Source organism: Colletotrichum destructivum, chromosome 2, assembly GCF_034447905.1.
Source record: "Colletotrichum destructivum chromosome 2, complete sequence".
In the NCBI taxonomy this organism is placed as follows: domain Eukaryota; kingdom Fungi; phylum Ascomycota; class Sordariomycetes; order Glomerellales; family Glomerellaceae; genus Colletotrichum; species Colletotrichum destructivum.
Window position 1 is genome coordinate 88,157 of NC_085897.1, and position 18,104 is coordinate 106,260.

The window sequence follows — 18,104 nt, forward strand, 5'->3', positions numbered from 1 at the left end:
GTTGCTCCGGGACGCCACGCATGCTATCGTCACATCCACCATCATGCTAGCCTACTCACTCTCACGGTTGCACTACCTCTCAAATAATTCCAACATCTAACAACCTACCATCAATTCCTTCTTTCTCCGTAGACAGCATTGGCGAACAGGCACTCCGTTACCAAATCCAGGCGGAGCAGACGTGTGATCGCGCTGTCACAACCCCAGAAACCTCGAGGCTTCATTGACATGCCCTCGGTCACAAACTTCTCGCCGAACTCCAGTAAGAAACAGCTGCCGCAACTCATCACAGACACACGCTCAACGGGTCGTTCCCAGCCTCTCTATGCCTAGGAGCGTATTCGTGGTCTTACCCTGGGTTCTTGCTGTTGTCCTCCCCTGAATACCCCGCCAATCAGCCTCAGGTCTCTCATGCAATGTCTCTGCCAATGTGACAAGCCAAGCGTGAGTGAGATACACCAACAGCTGCCATTGGACGGCACTCCAAAGGCCGCCGGCGAGATAGGGTCTCCATTATGTTCGAACTGTCGAACTGAGAGGTGCACTGTACGCGGTTGGTGCGCACCAGCAGTCCTTTGACTGTTTTTAGACAGAAGCTAATAACAAATAGCATTACCTGGATTGGTCTTGGGCATTTAGACAAAAGTTCTAGAACACTGATTGATACTATGTAATTACACATGCAGGCCCCTGCATTTAGACAGCTAAGAAGATTAAAAAGAAAAAAAATGCGACCGAGCTGGGACTCGAACCCAGAACCTTTGCCACCGGAAAGCAACTCGCTGCCATTGCGACACCCGGCCATTGATGTAAAGGATCGCCTGGTTTTTAATCTAAGTAGTAAAGTTGCAAGCAGCCCCCAAGACTAGGATCTGAGTGCATCTAGGCAGCTAGCTGAACTATTACCGTCTGCACAACGTGAATAGCCTGTGCTAGTCAATTTCAGTCAAGCTTAGCAGTGAAAGTAAACACTTGAAAGAAGGGAAACAGGTTACTTGGCTGGTTTAAAGATGCTCTATCGATGTCACAACGCAATCGTGCTGGCGTGCAGCCAACCGAAACCCCGACATGTTTAGGGCTCTTGGGTATCTAAATACAATTACGCCGCCCCTCTCAGATATTCGCTGAGACGGCAGAAGACTAGACGATTCACGACGGACTGTGCTCACTCATCATCATCGTTTAATCCAAAATCGTCGTCATCATCATCGTCTTCTCCCATCCCCTGATCGTCCTCATCGTACATGTGGGACTCATCGCCCATGTCGTCGTAGTCGTCTCCACCCCCAAACTCGTCATCCTGGTGCTCGTACTCTTCACCCTCAAGGGGCTCAATCTCTTCCTCCTCATGGATGGTCTCGTCGATTACGCTCGGGGCCTTGCTGGTCGGGCGGCTAGCGGCTTCACTCTCCGGCCGGGATCCCGGATCCCCCTTGTCTTGCACGTCGAACATTTGCCGGATGGCATCATAGTTAATGCGCTTCGAGAAGCCTCGCTCCTTCATGACATTGACGGCCGCCTCACCGGGCGTGCTAGCTGGTGTCGTCTGGCCCTCGCCAATGCGCGGGCGCTTCTTCCGTTTGCGATCCTTCTTGGGTTTCTTTTCTTCGAGCTTCTTTCTGAAGAGCCGCTCTTGTGACTGGCGCAACCAGTCCTTGTTCTCATTAACCCACAACAACTCCTTGATCTTGATCTCGTCCGGAGTCAACATGCAGTTCAACACCTCGGGGTCGTCGGCAAATTCGTCCTCGCCAACCTCTGGGGCCATCGACACGGCTTTGTTTGGTTGTTGCTGGAGTGCCCAGATGGAGTGAATGCGAGCGCGCTGCTCGGCGTTGCTGAAGGCCTTGGCGTGTTCATATGTCTCGGGGTCGTTCATGATCTCTGAAATCTGCTCTTCCATCTGAGCCTCGTCCTCCTCCCACTCGTTGTCGATGGGCAGCGAAGGCTTGGGAGCCCGTCCGTTTTTGTCGCCGGCTTCCTTCTGTGGCGACTCTTGGCTCTGCTTTTCTGCGTCGCCAAACTCTTCCGCCAACCCCTCGAGGTGCTGAGTGCTATTCGTGTCTCGGAGAGCCGGCTCATCTTGGGCGATCTGGGAGGGAAGCGGGGGAATGATGAAGCCGTCCTTGTCTCGGCGATACTCGACAGCAGGAGCCGTTGATAGGTCAGGAGGCGGGAGTGAAGGTGCTGGTGTCGTTCTGGTGCTGTCGCCGTCGTCTGTGATCTTGCGCTTCCGCTTCTTGCCCGATTCCTCCTGCTGCTTCTGCCAGGCCTCTGTACCCTTGTAAAACGACGGGGGATCGTGTGAATTGGAGCTGAAATCCTGGGACAAGAAGTCCTCCACGGTCATCTTGCTAGCCTCCGTAACATTGAACTCCTGAAGACGCTCCTGGATGGTATGGGTGGTGACTTTGACGACGTAGACAACCTCTCTCGTCGTGCGTCGAAAATTGTGCATTCTGGCGGCTATGAGTAAACAAGCACCGCAGATACCCGATGGGCGACGGCCCATGACGATCCAGTCCTGCTTCATGCGCTGCACGAGACGGACGGCATCTTCGGCAACCCTGTTGGTCATGTGCTTGAACTCAAGTTTGGAGGCGAGCCTGAAAAGGATGTCCTCGGGGAACACTGGGGCCTCCCCGTTGCCAAAGATGTATACGACTCTGTTCAGAGCCTTGAAGGCTCGGCCAAGCTTGAAGACGTTGATCTGCGTGAGGTCGGCAAGGTCGATGAGCATGATCTTGCAAGGGCGTTCGGTGCGGCAAGCAGTGTAAAGGCAGACGGCAGCGACCATGACAAGTGTGCGACCTTGGACAAAATTGGCTTGAGAGGCGAGTTTGAAGACCTGGACGGCGGTGTTGACAGTGTTGTCGCTGAGGTTCAGTCGCTGAGCGTAACCCTGCATCAGAGAGCGTGCCTCCCGGATAGACTTCTCTCGATCGTCGGAGCCTCCAACGCGGCGGAAAACAGGGCCCATTGTCCGTACTCCGGCCTGGTCGGCTGCGATGTAGCTTCCCTGTACCATGGCGGCACCAGAAGAGGTTTCACCAAACTGCACCTCTGCAACAATGTTGCTGTCGTCGGCGACTCGGCCACAGGTCTGGCACACGCCGTCGACGACATTAGGCTTGACGCAGGTTTTGTTCGGGCATTGCGGACGGTTCGAGATGGCGACCGCCGGGGCTCTAGAGCGGTTCAGGTGTGCTTGGGCGGAAGCGTTGGCGGCGGCGGCGGCGGCGGCGGCGTTTGCCTGCTGGCGTTCGGCTTGTTCGCGAATAGCTCGAATGCGGTTCGGAGGTTGGAATGGCTTCGACTTGCCCGTCGTCGGCTTCTGGGACTTCTTCGTGGGTGTGAGGAAGGAGGACATGGTGCCGGGGCTGCAACCACTCCGAGGCAGGGCAGGATAATCGGGTGTCTGGCGTTTCTCCCTCCTATTCTTCTAGCTAGACGGACTTTCCCGAGAGGAGGAAGGGTCGTTGCAAGAAAAGAAAAAAATAGGGGGGGGAATATAGGCGGGGCACGCGACTGATAGAATAAGAAGGCCTCGATGCCTCGCAACCGTCCCCTTTCTTTCACGGTACCAAACAGCAGGCACAGCCTTTCTGCTTGCACTTTGGAGCGAAGGGATTTTGCAAACGCAGCTTGTTGCGTAGAGCTTTGCGCGTTTGGTGACGCAGACACTGCAAGAGAAGTCGACAAATGAAGTGTAAGTGATTTGAGAACGACCCTGGGCGCTGCTGGTGATGTCTTCTGCAGAGGGATACTGGTCGTTGGTGAAATGAAGCGAAGAATGAGAAAATTAGTGGGGTTGGCGACGAGATGGTCGAGCGGGGGGAGGTGCGCGTTTGCTTCAGAGGACGAGGGTGAATGGGAGTTCGGGCCTGGGTGGGACTAACAGGGGACCAAGAGGTGTGCCAAAATCTGCTAAGTCGATATGTCCGCTCGCTGGTCTCGAATCCCGAAAAGGGAATCTCCACTCTGTCATTCTTCCGAAAGCTACCAGTTCGAATCTCCATTAATCCACAAAATTTGTGCACCTGAAAAGACCCCTTCTCGGACTTGATTGCTATGCATGTACGGTATTTGTCACTTGGCTATTCTAGAAAGTGCTTATATTTCTTGGCCGATTTCCATACAAGCCATCGTCGTAGAAGACAATCGAAGAGGTAGGAGGTGTTGAGACTACTACTGGAATGGGAAATAGTCAGCGCAAGCCGGCGCAGCAGCAACCTAGGATTCCATATTCCGGCAGGAGACCCAGCGGACCACCGAACCTCCTCAGCCAGCCAATCTCTCCCCCTCCTCTGCAAGCCGAGCGACTCCTGGGCCGCGCCGCCGCTGCTCTGCCCCGCGTCGTGGAGTCCTGCCCGGATCCCCTTGGACATCCCCCGCGACACCAAGCTCTAAGCGAGCATTCCCCCGGCGAAGGTTACCCCGATCAGTCATTCTGTCCTCGTAAGCATCTCACACGAATACTTGGAAAGGCCACCTAGTGCAATAATACTAGACGTTTCATCGTCACAAGTTTGCATCCTTGCCATCTCTGTCTGCGTGTCGTTGACCTACCTCCGGGGTGCACGCTACTCAAGCCCCAGCCGGGCCTTGTTGACTTCGACAGGACCCAATTGCGCAACACGACGTAATGCATATTGCAGAGCCCGTAGGAATTTCAAGTTGCTCAGCCTTTTGGCCAGCTGGCGCTCACGGGTCCTCGGCCCTTGGGACCGCCTCCATCGTTGAGCATCAGTGGCCCTGTGCTGCACGTCTTCCTAGTACATCGTGGTGTTTATATATCCAGTGCGGGGCAACCCGCGTCAATCCGGCTCACACCACACCATTGTTGTTGGAGCCGCCACGCAGCCACTCGCGGTCCAGCCTACATAAACCTCGGCATCCGCACGTTGAGACTGCCCTTTGATCCTTGATCTCAATTGAACATCTCGATCACGTCATCTTTTACATCTCGCGTATCATGTCTTCGGAATCATTTACTCTTTCTGCCCCTCCTGACACCGATGTCTGGAAGAAGCCCCCTTCCCATAACGTCTACAACGGTAGGGTCATCTCAATGCCCGTATCATATGCCCGCCCATTCTGACCGTCACAGCTCCCATCAAGGCCGTTCCAGCCAAGCCGCTGAGCCAATTCAAATCCGCTAAGATCACCTTCTCTGCGGACTGGTCAGAGCAGTACGACCAAGCCGGCCTCATCCTCACATTCGACTCCCTCTCTGGCCGCGAGCGGCGGTGGATCAAGACCGGTCTGGAGTTCTACAATGGAACCCCGCAGATCAGCACCGTAGCCTGTGACCGCTGGGCCGACTGGAGCATTGCCCCGCTCGCCGGCTTCGAGGACACCAAGTCCATCACCGTCCTTGTCGAGAAGGGCCGCGACGGGCTCGGCTTGGGTCTCTGGGTGTACTACGTGAAGCAGGATGGCACTAAGGAGCCGTTGCGTGAGATTTGTTGGGTGTACGGAGACGATGATGCGTCTGGCAAGGACTGGAACTTGACCGTTGGCGCCCTGGTTGCCCGGCCGGCAAAAGATGCAAAGGGCGACCTCGAGGTTCATTTCAAGGACTTTGACGTGCAGTGGGAGTAGTATAAAGTAGAGAGTTGGTTTGATCTCTTGTTAGCATCCGCAGCAAAGCCACAGGAGTGCTATTTAGACACCGCCCCCCCCCCCAATCTAAAACTCGATCTCCACCTCGATCAACTCCGAGACCTTCCTCTTGCCGTCGATGCCCTTTACAATCGTGGTTATCAGACTCTTCTTCCTAACCACCTTGCCTGATGTCTTATCTCTGGACGTGAACGTTGAGAGGTGCACGACTGAACCGCCCAACCCATCCGGCGCATCCCAAGCCAGAATCTCTTGGTTGCTGTCCAAGGTTGTCTCTATGGCGGTACGGAACCACTTGACGCCACCGGCCAAGCCATTGTAATCGTGGACGTCGTGGTTGATTCTTTCAGTACGTCAGACTCAGTATTTCGGATTCTGGGGAACTGTTTTGTAGGGCATGCTCACTTGACGGTGGCGGCAGCATCAAGCGTGTCCTCGATGGTCTTGGCAGAGAGTTGGTCGTCTGGTTGATAGAAGACCAGGTCATTCCACTTCTCAACCCACTGGCCAAGAGATTCTTTAGAGGATGACATCTTGTAAATGAAAAGGGGATGTAAATGTTGGTACGGCTGTTGTAATTTGGAAAGTGTGCTGGTTTCTCATCCTTCTACGATGCGCCCGATCAGTTCTTATATACCAATGACATGCTACCTGCTTTCTGGTACCTCCGCTGGAGGAACTGTAAAATGTACTGCCAAGCATCACACTCCGCTCATTGAGGAACTCCGCAACGTGATCCGCTGACATCGCTGGCCCGGATAGACTCCTCGACACGACAGATCACTTCTTGACAACCGAAATAAGGTCATGCCGTTTTCAAGGTCTGCGCTTTAAACATCGTGGGCCTGCGATGTCCAATGGGGGACTTGGATGGAGTTCTGGTGGAAGGTGGTGGAGGCTGCGGAGGCTGCGGAGGTCATCGCATAGCCTCTCGCTTTCGCATCAAGTCATGTTGCAATGATTGAGCCAGATCATTCATCATCACTTCTAACTCCGATGAAATGGCTCTCGGTTGTAGATGGTGTTTAGTTGCGTTATCACCGGCTCGCTGGAGCCCACGCAGTGTGTACACAATCACGGGTAATGGTTTCCGCCTGAGCCTCCGAGTCCGTCTCTAGAGACTGAATCGAGCACAAGGGCCGCCGCCGTATTAAGGCTGGTTGTAAAACAATTCCCGAAGCCTGACTAATATTGACCAGAACTTCATGCATTCATCGCCAATACGTTTTAATTCTCTTCCCTTGATGGACCTTTGCGAGCCTGTGATGTCGGAAACCGAGGCAGACTAAACATCAATCTACCGGCTGAAGGATGTTTTCCCAACAACACAACTAGGTACTAGGACCAAAGCATAGGCTGGAGGATGAGTTCATCCTAAGGGCCACTGGTGTCACGTTAGGGATTTCATTAGCATTAAATGTGCGTTTGTCTTGTATGATTCGCAAGCGCCCTGGTCCGGCCAATCCATGACCTTAACTCTGAACACCGGGCCTCCAATACAGCCAAAACGTCCGCTATAGTCGTTTGCGGTACGGCATTCCCCTTAGGCCCGGGCTCCAAGGCCATAGTACGTCCCGTCTGGCCCATCCGATATCATTGTCTCTGTGCCGTTGGCACCCGTCATTTCCCTGCTCTGATGATTCGGGGCACGTTGAGTCTGCTGCGGCGGACACAGGAAAGCCGCATTTGATCCAGCGGCTTGCAGTGGCGTCGGCGTGTTGATAGGAACCATGTAAATGGGAGGACGGGAGTTGCGCTGGTGAGTCTCGACACAGGCTCGGACGAAGAGGATAAAATGAATGAGACTTCGAGTTCTGGTTAGGGTTACGTCTGTGAATATCAGAGGACAGCCGTGTGCACTTACAACAACAGGCAGGTGAACGCCAATGCGGCGTGCTGCTTTGTGGCGATGGAGTCTCCGCCGTACCATGAATCGGGATAGCCACTGAACCAAAGTTGAAGAGACTCGAATGCAATTCCTGCTGCAAGGACTGGGCAGAAGACCAGGTGCAGGCCGACATGTGCACCGGGGTGGATTCCCCTTCTGCCTCCTCTCGCGCAGATAGTGATGAGCTCGGCCGAGTCCCAGCAGATGGCGAACGCAGCCTGCACCAGAGTGTCAGTAGAAGGATTTGTTTTCCATTGTCTATGCCATGAAAGTACTAACCGGAAATGCGCCGAACCAGAGCAAGTACGGGGACCAATACCACAGCCACGCTGCAGCGTGTGCTGTGAGACCAATAACGATGATGCTGAAGACGATGTTGCAGCCACGAAGAGCAATCTTAGCGATGTGCCAAGGTCTGTTGTAGAAACTCGCCTGCCGATCGTCTTGGATTTCATACGGCACGTATCCTTCCAACCCATGGGGGATGTCGTGCTGCGACTGACGAGGCATGACGAGAGCGAACGAGTGATCTAAGGGTGTAAGTGAGCAGCGAACACAGGCCTGTTGAGCAAGCGGCCTACGCCAGTTAACAGGTTCCTTCACAGAGGAAGAACGAGCGACGGGAAAGATATAAGAAAAGAGTGACGTGACCGTGCCAATCCGCAGAGTAGAGAGATGCAGCCACGAGTCTGAGGTGGGCGAAGAAATTTTCGATTTCATTTATTGCATGGCATGACTGTGCCGCTCAAACGGCCTGCATGAGACAGGCACCGGCGCGATAGCAGTCGCGTACCAAACAGGATACTAAGAACCCTGGTTAAGATCATTTGGCGGCGAAGATCACGGCTTCGCCATTGGCTTCGGACTTTTCCTCATATGGGCCTTTCAGGAACCCCCTGTCAACAGCGCCGCTGGCTGCCTAGACAAGACATACCCCCAGCAAAGTGCAATGTGAGTGAGACCTAGCAAAGCTCTTCGACCACAGGATCGAAGAAAACGCAGTCGATTAATCGCACAATCGATCTCACTGAACTGGATTGCTGGCACGAAGGAGGGATTTGGGCGTCACTATTACTCCTCCCATGCCATCCCACGTACGCCGAATAATACAGCAAACCAGGAGAACTTTGGGGATCTTTGCCTTCACCAGGGCTTCAGAAAGGATAACTTCCGATCCATCGAGAGCTGGGGGGGCCAAATGGTGCCCGTTTGGGGCGGCAACATGTATATCGACGCTCAACGACCCAGGTCCTGCTGATCTGCCATGAGTAACAAGCAGCAGCCAGCGGATTAGCCACTGGCTAGGTATCAGCTCTGCCTTGAACGTCTCCGGCATCTCGGCCACGCAAACTCGGCAGCGATGCAGCTAACAATGTCGAAATGAGGCATCAATTGTTCGCCCACACATAACCGCAACCTCTACTACTCCCTCTGCAGCACTACAACCAAGCCCATAATACCCAACATTGCCGTCTTCAGCCAGGGGTATTCGGAGAGAAGAATCGTTACGTAGCCGACGAAAGGAATGTATGCGACGACGCTGCCAATAATGTCACTCCGCACAAGGAAGTCCTGGCCTTTTGCGTACAACTGTGTCTTGGTTAGCACGTTCTCTCGTTTTGCTTGCTTCTTGCTTGAGCAAGGCCTTTGGTATATACCTCCTCGTCGCTTCCTTGATTGTTGTCGCCTTTAGTCAAGAGTTTTGCCTTGGGGCTGCAGAGAGAATCGATCAGTTAACCAGGACGACACCCAGGTTCTCGATGGAAGGGATTATGCGGTACGAACCCTACGCCGAACTTCCGGACCACCCTGTGGACGATAGGTATATTTTTCCCCTTGACTTCATAGACGACAATCTCGCCGACTTCGGTTTCTTGGACGAGGTTGCGGTTCCAAAGGAAAAGGAGGTCTCCTCTTTGAAATGCAGGCTCCATTGAGCCACTGAGAACGACAACGATCGGGCTGGGAGAGTCGGAAACAACAGAGAGGCCCTTCCACATCTTTATCAACTATTAGTAACGAGTTGCAGAGCAGGAAGGTAGCCGGAGAAAAGGTGCGGAACGGACCATGAACGCCGTGGAGAGAATGAGTGCAAAGTTGAGCAGCTGCGACGCCGCCTGGCGCGGGTTACCAAGACTTGACAGCATGGTGTGGGACGCTCGATCGTAGGAAATTCAGCGATAACGACGAGGACGACAGTGACTGATGGTGGTGGTAGTGGTTCTGGCGGCAGCTGAGGTCGGATCGCGATGTTGGAAGCTGATCTAGAGCGTGGAGTTTGGAGTTCTGGCCAGCAACGCAAGAGCTAGAGCAAGCACAGGCCAGCTGCTCTAACAATCGGGAACGTGGCACAACGATCATCAAGTACGTTCCTTTTCTTATCTTATCGGCCAAGTTTGCGACACCAAATTGAAGACTATGCACAGACCACCTCTTGTTGATGATGGTAGTTGTGAGGATCCGTCTTCCTAGCTTTATCAGTGTTTACCGATGTAGGTCAGTCTCTGTTCTTGTTGCACATCATCTCTCCTCAGCTTTTTCTTTTCTCTTTCTTTTCTCATTCTTCTTATCAATGGAATTTACAAGTCAACACGTGTGATGACGGCGCAAGAGTAGACCCGAAGTTGCCGTGTAGCAAATGTAGTTTAGATAGATATATCAAAAAGACGCATGTGTGAAGCAGCTTCAGCAGTGCGGGCCGAATTTATTGTAGTCAAAAGTTCAGTCATGGGCAATATGAAAGCGCAATCTAATCATTCGACATGAGTTTAGCACCGATCTCAACGTAAAGGTGCGATGCTTCCGGTTGAGCTGCTACACACTCCGTTTTCCGGGATAAGCTGTGTAAACGGATCTAGGAAGGTGGACGATAAGGGCGGCTCAACTCAGTGTTCCTGCTGAAACCCCTTTCCACGTGGTGAACGACACCATGATGGCCAACTGCCTTCCTTCTTGCCAGGCCGTTGTGTCTACTAACTACCTGCCTGCCTGCCTTGGATAGGAAAGTTACCAGATTATGGTTGGTACCACATACTCAATCCTTCCCTCATCATGGAGCAGGCAGGAACAACCAGACTCGTGCCTCGAAAGTGATGTGCCTCTCTCCAAGGCTGCCACACTGTCTGCCTTCCTCTGGTGGCAGCCTTGCACATCGACGGCAGTCATGGCTGGCCATCATAAAGCAAGAGTCAGTGACCAGTATGTCCGAGGACTTCTTCGGGTGTCCTTATTTTTCGGTCCAATGTCCTATTTCCTACACTGACACGACCTCTCCCGATCTCTCCTTTGACCTCGGTTCTTGTTGTTTGCCTAGCAGCAGTCTTGTCCTTCTTCCAAACCCCAAGATTTTTTACTCGACGCATCTTCTTTTCCGCATTCGGATCCTCGACATACTTCCACTTTATTTCGCCGATCATTACCAGCCATCGTGATGAACGCCTCCGTCACCACCCCGTTGCTTCATGGACACGCCGACCTCGACGATGTCCGCGGTTTGCCAACACCCGCCTCTTACGGCCAGATACAAGACCATGTGCGTTTTTCAGTCACACCTCGGGTGCTCTTCTAGCTTCGACTGACCTCCTTCTCTAGCCTGCTTTTCTTCGGGCATGTCATTCACCATGGCGATGTTTCCCCCAGAACCTCCTGTGTTGGGTTCGAGGTGGTGTCGTTGCCTACCTAACGGCAGTCGGCGCTATGGTGCTGGACTACAAGCTGCGCCAAGAGTCTGCGTACTCAAACTGGCGCGTCGTCTTTGACTTCTCCGTCGTCACTTTTTCCCTGCTCTTGGCCTACCACGCGGTTGTCCTGGTACGCCAACTGGAAATCATCACATTTGACATTGTGTTCTTGCTGACACAGGCCTGTGCTTTCAGGGGTGGACGTACACTCATCTCTACCATCCGCACATCGAGGAAACTCGCACTGGCTGGGAATACTGGGCGCTGAGGGTATTGTCGCTGCCTGATGACATGGCCAGCCTCCGCAAACAATTCTACTTCACCTTGTTCTATACCGTCGCAACTGTTTTCACCTTCATGAACACCGTCATCTACTGGTTCGTGACACTGGAACACGATGACAAGGGAAATGGCGAGCCGCCCCAGCCCCAGCCATCTGGAGACTCGGCTGTGCCTTACATGATCAGGGACTCCTTGGGGTACGAATGGACTCGCTTGGAGGATGCTCACAAGAACGGGCCGCACGAACCCTGTAAGTAGTCATCTCCAGATGGTGTTGATGAATCTAACGAGCCACTGTCAGTCACGGAGATCTTTGGCAAGGGCTGGTTCAAGGCCTTTGTCATTCTCAACCTGTTCGGCGTGACATCGATCATCTCTCTTTTTGAGATCTTCTATCTCAACAGCATCAAGCGCCCCTTTGTAAGTAACCCGGGACATGGATGCAACGAACACAGACTGACAGGACTGATTCGGGCAGGCGGTCGGAGCACATACTTTGGGCGTCATCTTCTTCGCGGGTCTCTATCTCGGTTGGGCAGCCATCGGCAAGCTCGAGACTGGTGCCGATGCCTTTTACTGGCTGAACGAGAAGGAGGTCGGATCCCGTGAGGCCGTGGTGGCGTCGTCGATTGGATTCGTCATCCTCGCTCCCATCAGTGGGTTCCCCGGTACCTAGTGACTTTGCACGATACAATGCTGACCTGCTGGCCAGTGTACGCATTCTTGTACGGTCTCGTTGGTATGCGCGAGAACATTACCCGAGCTGCCCACACGAGACGGGTTGCCGCCGCTGCCGCGGTAGCGGGCCAGTGAGGGACTTTCGGTCCAGACGGGTCTTGTCGGAGATGAACGGAGCATGCGTCGGGCGGTGAGGACGGCGGTGGCGGCCGGTTCCATCGGGCTTGGCCAAGAGTGGTTGTCAAGTCCTTGGACGGATGCCTCAGATTGCAGGAGCGATAAGGCACACGTCGGGCTGGATTCGATGATGGTACCTCACAACCCCTCGAAGCGGTGGGGAAGATGCCAACGAGGATGTATACGATTACCAAAATAACCTAGAACTTCATGACTTCCAACACACAACTCCTGTTCCCGTACCGAGGCAAAGGCGTGGGGCGAATGCATCGTGATTGCTGGAAAAGGAAGCCCACGACTAAGGCTGCCAGGTAATGGTATCATGGTCCATAGGCGATGACGGGACGGGACGCGAGAGGAGTACGGTGGAAACGGGTCAAGGAGCGGTGTTGAGGCGGTGATGCAGGTCACTGGGCTTGCCGAGAGTGAAGACAAGCGGAGGACAGGGATTGAGGTGGGCAACGGAGCGGGACGGGGTCCGTGGTGCCTCCCCGTGATTGGCGAGGGAGGTTTTGTGCCTGAATCTGCCCGACTAGCGGCACACGCCAATCTCGAGAGCCCAGAAGCCGACGATATGGTTTTGTCAGAGGAGGGGCTCATGGATCCAGGGGTCGGTCAGCTGAAGGGATGAGGGAGTCGAGCTCGTTCCTTTCCTTTCTCCTTATTCAGAAGAGGGGTTCTTGAGACGAGGAGTCTAGAAGTTGATCCCGAGAGGGAAAGCAACGAAATGCCTGACCCTCAAAGAGACGTCATTCAGACGGCTCGTGTAGAGTTGGGATGATTTAGGCCGTAGCTGGCGGGGAACCAAACAGACCACTAGGACGATAGAAATCTCTCGCGTCTTCCATCGGCACTAATGGGAGCCAATGCAAAGGCGTTGAGTTAAGGAAGGTTGATGCCGATGAGCCCTCAGTCGTGGAAAGACAGTAGGCAGAGACGACGACGAACCCCGTGGTAAGGCATCTAGGCGCAAGTTCAGGTCTCGAGGTCGGTCTCGTGAGGTATCAATGAAGAAAGCCTGAGGCCGCGTCCAATCCCGTTTCTCTGTCTCTTTGCAGGCTCAAGCCACCAGAAAGAGTTGCAGCATCTCGAGCTTCCAGATCCTGCGAGGACGAACGTACTTAGATGGCAACCATGGCAACCAGTCGGTGCACGTCCACGGGGACGAACTCACCAACCGGAACGGCAGAAGCTGAGCCGCCGATGAGTTGGCAAATTGGCCAAAATTCCCCCGGGTACCTACTTGATCGAGTTCGAAACCTGTTGGGCCCTCGGGGTATCTATCAGGACTTGCCGCAGCATGGGCGGGCCAATGGCACCATCGAGGAGCGTCTCGGCAATCCTTCTTGCGAGTTCTCTCAACGTCTACGAGAGACGGGGAGGGAAAGGGGAGGGAGGTTCCCGACGCCCTCACGTGCGCGACTGACGACAACGCATGCGACGATGGTAAGGTGTCTTTGCGGTTGAGGTCCTTGGGCCGCCATTCCCGACCGACCAACCGACCGACAGACTCTTTCGTCACCTCCATGATGGACGAGGAAAGATACATCGCGCATGTACCTATGTGCCTCTGCTCTGCTGCCAACGCACCGGAAGTCATCTCGGCGATCGGAGAAGGGACGGGAGAGGGGAAGGTCTGGACTGGCCCCTTCAAGGAGTCAGGATCCGGTGATCATTGAGGGCTGTCAGGTCGTCTCCACTTTGTACCGATGCTTGGGCGGGCAGTATTCTGTTTGACTGAGGTATCTTGAGGCAAACGGGAATTAAGTGCTAGTTAGCGGCTACTCCCCCAGTTGGAGAGTTGGAGGCGCTGGCGGTTGGGCGTTGGCGGATAAGGTGGGCTGAGGGGACAGGTACGTACCTACCAAAGTGGATACCTAGGTACTTTGCGTGTGTGGTGTAAGCCACTTTCACAGTTGTGCTGGGTCGAATCGGGAGCAGTTCCTGCCTGCTCAGTTCGTCCTCACTCACTCCTCCTCACTCGATGTACCGCCGGCAAAGTCACTGACGTTCCATTCTGGTAGGCGTTAGGCGGCGATGCCTGCCTGGGATGTCCATGTCTGCCCGGTTCCCCGTGGACTTTCCCGCCAAACAGCGTTCATGAGCCGTTCAGAACAGGCTCCAACGTCAGCAACGCGCCAGTTGTTCTACCCTGTCAGTGTCCCGCCTACCTCGACGTTAGTACCTTGGGTTATTGCGCTGCGTCCTATCACGGCGCGGCTCTTCACCAGCGCAAGTTGCGCAACACCCTTTGCCCGAGCGTCACTACAAAAAAATTGCGGCGGTTGGGCTGACGGCAGCCAATGACGTGCCTCTGAAGAAGTGGTGAAGAGCCGGGACGCGGGAGAAACATCACCAACTTTGCGGCACGCTATAAGTAAGAAAGGTCCCCCTCCACATCCTCCCCTCTTCCCTCTTGTTCTCCCCCTCCCCCCCCCCTCACTCACAACCAAAAAGGGTCGCAAAGTTGCAGTTGGGAATATCTCCTTGGGTCGTTCATTACTGAATCCCCTTTCCATAGGAGACATCTCCCACCCCGGACCCCCAGTCAATCTTTTTGTGTGTCACTCGTCACTCACTTCCTTCACCCTCGCTCTCCTTCCCCTCTGAACCACACCCGTCCTCCCCCCTCCTCCTCCTCCTCCTTCGTCATTCCCCCTTCTCCTCTATTCGCTCTTTTCGTCAGTCTCTACAAGTCTTCTTATCTCGGAGACAAAGACATATAAGGACCCTGGGCAACGCGCCGTCTATCGCCCTAGGTTTCTTGTCTTTACTCCCCATTGTCCCTATTCGAGCTTCCATTTCTCATCACAACAACGTCGACAAGAACAACACACTCTTCTTCAGATCCCCCGCCCCTACCACAACCGACCGCCGTTATGTCGTTGTTCAAGCGCACGTTCAGGTCGCAAGACCCCAACGTCCGCGTCGACAAGACGTCGAGGCTGAAGAAGTCGAGCTCGATCCGGGATCCCCAGAAGCTATCGAAAATGCAGCAGTCCGTGCCGGACAACAGGCCCGCCATGGCCCCGCCGGCCGTCCCCGCGCCGCAGCCCACCAAGTCGGCCAAGGCCGTCAACAAGTCCGTGGCTCCCTCGCCCATCGTCACCCTGACCGTTGGCCGAGAGGGCCGGCTGTTCGCCGCTCACGAGGACGTCCTCTTCCAGTCGCCCTTCTTCGAGGCCGCCTGCAGAGGCCAGTTCTTTGAGTCGCAGAGCAAGAGGATCTCCCTCCCCGACGAAGAACCCGAAACCTTCTCCTCCGTCCTCGAGTACCTCTACAAGGGCGACTACTACCCCCGCCTCATGCATAACAGGCACCGCAACTCTTGGGAACTCGAGGATGCCGTTAGAGGAACTCCCCACACATCCCCCAACCCCGCCGAAAACCACAGAGGTGGCCGCGCAGCCGCCATGCCCCCCACGCCCACCTCGACAAACACCCCGAGCGAGGCAACGCTGTACGTCGCGAGCTGCGGGCAACACATCCTCCGCGACACCGTCATCTACTGCGCCGCGGAGCGGTACGGGCTCGAGGAGCTCAAGCGCCTGGCCTTGCGCAAGCAGGGCCTGCAGTCCGGCATCGACGTCGGCACCATCCTGCGCTCCGCCCAGTACGCCTACGCCCACACCCCGGACTCGGACTCCCGGCTGCGCGCTCACTACCTCGCCCTGATCATCCGGTGTCGCAAGACATTTAAGAGGAGCGGAACCATGCAGACTGAGATGGAGCAAGGTGGTAGCAAGCTTTTCTTCGACCTGTTCGTGGCCATGTGCAATCATCTTGACGACGTTATCGACCACAGCAACGCGCGAACCCCCAAGACCGTCTGAGAGGGGGTTTTCTTTTAGATGCTGGTTTCGAGTTGACTCAAGACCAGACGTCTAAAAACACATGTGCAATTTCAAAGCGAGCATGGTATCACCACGGCGTTAAATCGCAGGCAGTTTTTTCCTCGTATCGATTTGGTCATTTTGGCCTTCCAGGATTGCACCACAAACGGAAAGGAGGTTGTCTGAGAACCGCGATCCCAAGGAGGTCTGATTTCTTGTCCTGCCGGACTGTTTATTTCTCCTGTCTCTCTCCCACACCAGATTGAAAAAACACCATTTGGGAGCTGTCTTTTCTTTCTTGGAAAACCCATCTCCACTTCTCACCAAGGTTGGCCGAATTTCTTTCTGGTGATTTAACGGAGTCCGAGAGGACTAATACCAACCGCAAACGAACACTCCTCCCGCTCTTCTTTAAGACTTATCCATTTCCCCGCAAATTCGGACCACGAGGCCTGATACAGGAACACAGCACGCGGGCCTCGGTGTTGTTTTCTCCCTCACCACTGGCGTTTCACCCTCTGAGACTTGTCTAGTACCTGCTCCACGTTCACTCGTAGGCGGCGGCGAAAAGAAGTATCATGGCTCATCAGAGAGAGAAATAGGAAAAGCCGAAACGAGAAGCTTGCTACCTTGGATTTTAACCAAAACACAAAACCGACAAAAAAAAAGTCACCATCCCCAGCACCAAGCTGGTCATTTGTCAACTACCCGACTTGCTTGGGACCGACACACCCTGCGGGGTGGCGCAACACTTCACAACTCTCATCTCTCTCCATCAGAAAGGATTGGCGTTTTCACTCGGTATTGGACATACTGGGAGCACACATCAGCATGGTTCTCAGCAACCATACAGCTTGTGTGTTTCTGTTATCGTCTTTCTCCCCTGATATACGGATGTCGAGAGGCAACACTGAATGTGCCCGCCTTCGACTCCAGGGTAGGCCGAGAGCATGGAAGGGCGGTGGACCTGTACAATCAACAGTGATCCAAGGAACGACAGACTTGGACGCTTCAATCCCCGTCATCTTTTCTCTTAGCTCGCCACGCCAAACCTACAACAACCAACACAACAAAAAAACGGAACATCTCCCACACAAACAAAACATGTCAGATTGGACAATTTCACACACCACATGTTTGAGGATCTCATTTTGTACCTGGGTGATACTTTTTCGGGAGGACGGTACGCACGGTCTGCAATGGTTTCTGCTTTTGCGATATAGCCGACGATGGATAGATATCTTGACGATCTACTTCGTCGGGGCCGTCCCCAGCGGACTGGCCCTCGACCGGCTTGAGCCCTCGTCAGGGCGAGGTAATGAGAAATTCGGCCACCTCATTGCTTTCTGTTGTCCATATCCATCTGTGATTGTTTCCATGTCCAAGTTTGAAGTTACTATAAAGCCCTGCTGGTAGCTTCGCGGGAGACAAGCTGACTAGTAGCCCAAACCACTGCCTTAGGTTTTGGCATCACGTAAATTTTACAATTGCCAAACCCAAGAACGGTTTTTTTCGATTTCTATAATAAAGACCCATGAGTCCGAATGTCGACACTCAATCCTTTCTCTTCAGTCCTCTCCTCGTCAACTTGCCTCACGAGAGGCAAATGCACCTGACGCCTGGCTACTGGCACTTACTGGACCCTATGGCTTGATGATTCTCCTCGACGACATTGGACCAGTTTATCGGCATATGAGCCTGATGATAGCTTCCGGATGACCCATTGTTCCCTTGAAACACGAACGACAAAAAGCATAGGAACGGGGCCGTCTACCCTTTTGATTTTGCACGCGAGACGGCTCCCAGACAGGCGCCGATCCCTGCGTAGAAACTCTGGGAAACCTCCGTATTTGTCACGATTGATGGACCACGGCCAACTACCATTTGCCAGTTGATTTTGCTTAGGTATACATATGTTGCCCGGCGCAGTGGCAAAGAACA

General features: G+C 54.1%; 7 protein-coding genes across 7 annotated transcripts; 3 read left to right on the forward strand and 4 right to left on the reverse strand.

Annotated features, from left to right (window-relative positions):
• Positions 1 to 981: 981 nt before the first annotated feature.
• On the reverse strand, positions 982 to 4,084 carry CDEST_02197 (Putative transcription factor TFIIB, brf1, TBP-binding domain, Cyclin-like domain-containing protein). Its single transcript, XM_062918356.1, has one exon. The coding sequence runs from the start codon at positions 3,368 to 3,370 to the stop codon at positions 1,166 to 1,168; it is 2,205 nt and encodes a 734-aa protein (XP_062774407.1). The 5' UTR covers positions 3,371 to 4,084; the 3' UTR covers positions 982 to 1,165.
• Positions 4,085 to 4,534: 450 nt separating this feature from the next.
• Positions 4,535 to 5,687, forward strand: CDEST_02198 (uncharacterized protein). The gene is made up of 2 exons (XM_062918357.1): positions 4,535 to 5,057; positions 5,111 to 5,687. The coding sequence occupies exons 1-2, from the start codon at positions 4,976 to 4,978 to the stop codon at positions 5,602 to 5,604; spliced, it is 576 nt and encodes a 191-aa protein (XP_062774408.1). The 5' UTR covers positions 4,535 to 4,975; the 3' UTR covers positions 5,605 to 5,687.
• Position 5,688: 1 nt separating this feature from the next.
• Positions 5,689 to 6,158, reverse strand: CDEST_02199 (uncharacterized protein; the record flags this gene model as incomplete). The annotated part of the gene is made up of 2 exons (XM_062918358.1): positions 5,689 to 5,968; positions 6,031 to 6,158. The coding sequence occupies 2 exons, from the start codon at positions 6,156 to 6,158 to the stop codon at positions 5,692 to 5,694; spliced, it is 405 nt and encodes a 134-aa protein (XP_062774409.1). The 3' UTR covers positions 5,689 to 5,691.
• Positions 6,159 to 6,735: 577 nt separating this feature from the next.
• Positions 6,736 to 8,233, reverse strand: CDEST_02200 (uncharacterized protein; the record flags this gene model as incomplete). Its single annotated transcript, XM_062918359.1, has 3 exons — positions 6,736 to 7,430; positions 7,490 to 7,731; positions 7,793 to 8,233. 3 exons carry the CDS (start codon positions 8,231 to 8,233, stop codon positions 7,169 to 7,171), a joined length of 945 nt encoding a protein of 314 aa, XP_062774410.1. The 3' UTR covers positions 6,736 to 7,168.
• A 95-nt stretch (positions 8,234 to 8,328) lies between these two features.
• CDEST_02201 (Putative peptidase S26B, peptidase S24/S26A/S26B/S26C, lexA/Signal peptidase-like superfamily) lies at positions 8,329 to 9,797 on the reverse strand. Its single transcript, XM_062918360.1, has 4 exons — positions 9,580 to 9,797; positions 9,299 to 9,513; positions 9,172 to 9,226; positions 8,329 to 9,103 (listed from the first exon to the last, which is right to left on the reverse strand). Exons 1-4 carry the CDS (start codon positions 9,658 to 9,660, stop codon positions 8,936 to 8,938), a joined length of 519 nt encoding a protein of 172 aa, XP_062774411.1. The 5' UTR covers positions 9,661 to 9,797; the 3' UTR covers positions 8,329 to 8,935.
• A 1,146-nt stretch (positions 9,798 to 10,943) lies between these two features.
• On the forward strand, positions 10,944 to 12,288 carry CDEST_02202 (uncharacterized protein; the record flags this gene model as incomplete). Its single annotated transcript, XM_062918361.1, has 6 exons — positions 10,944 to 11,045; positions 11,105 to 11,323; positions 11,389 to 11,725; positions 11,777 to 11,895; positions 11,954 to 12,131; positions 12,188 to 12,288. The coding sequence occupies 6 exons, from the start codon at positions 10,944 to 10,946 to the stop codon at positions 12,286 to 12,288; spliced, it is 1,056 nt and encodes a 351-aa protein (XP_062774412.1).
• A 2,476-nt stretch (positions 12,289 to 14,764) lies between these two features.
• Positions 14,765 to 17,499, forward strand: CDEST_02203 (Putative BTB/POZ domain-containing protein). The gene has a single exon (XM_062918362.1). It carries the CDS (start codon positions 15,210 to 15,212, stop codon positions 16,161 to 16,163), a length of 954 nt encoding a protein of 317 aa, XP_062774413.1. The 5' UTR covers positions 14,765 to 15,209; the 3' UTR covers positions 16,164 to 17,499.
• The last annotated feature ends 605 nt before the right edge of the window (positions 17,500 to 18,104 follow it).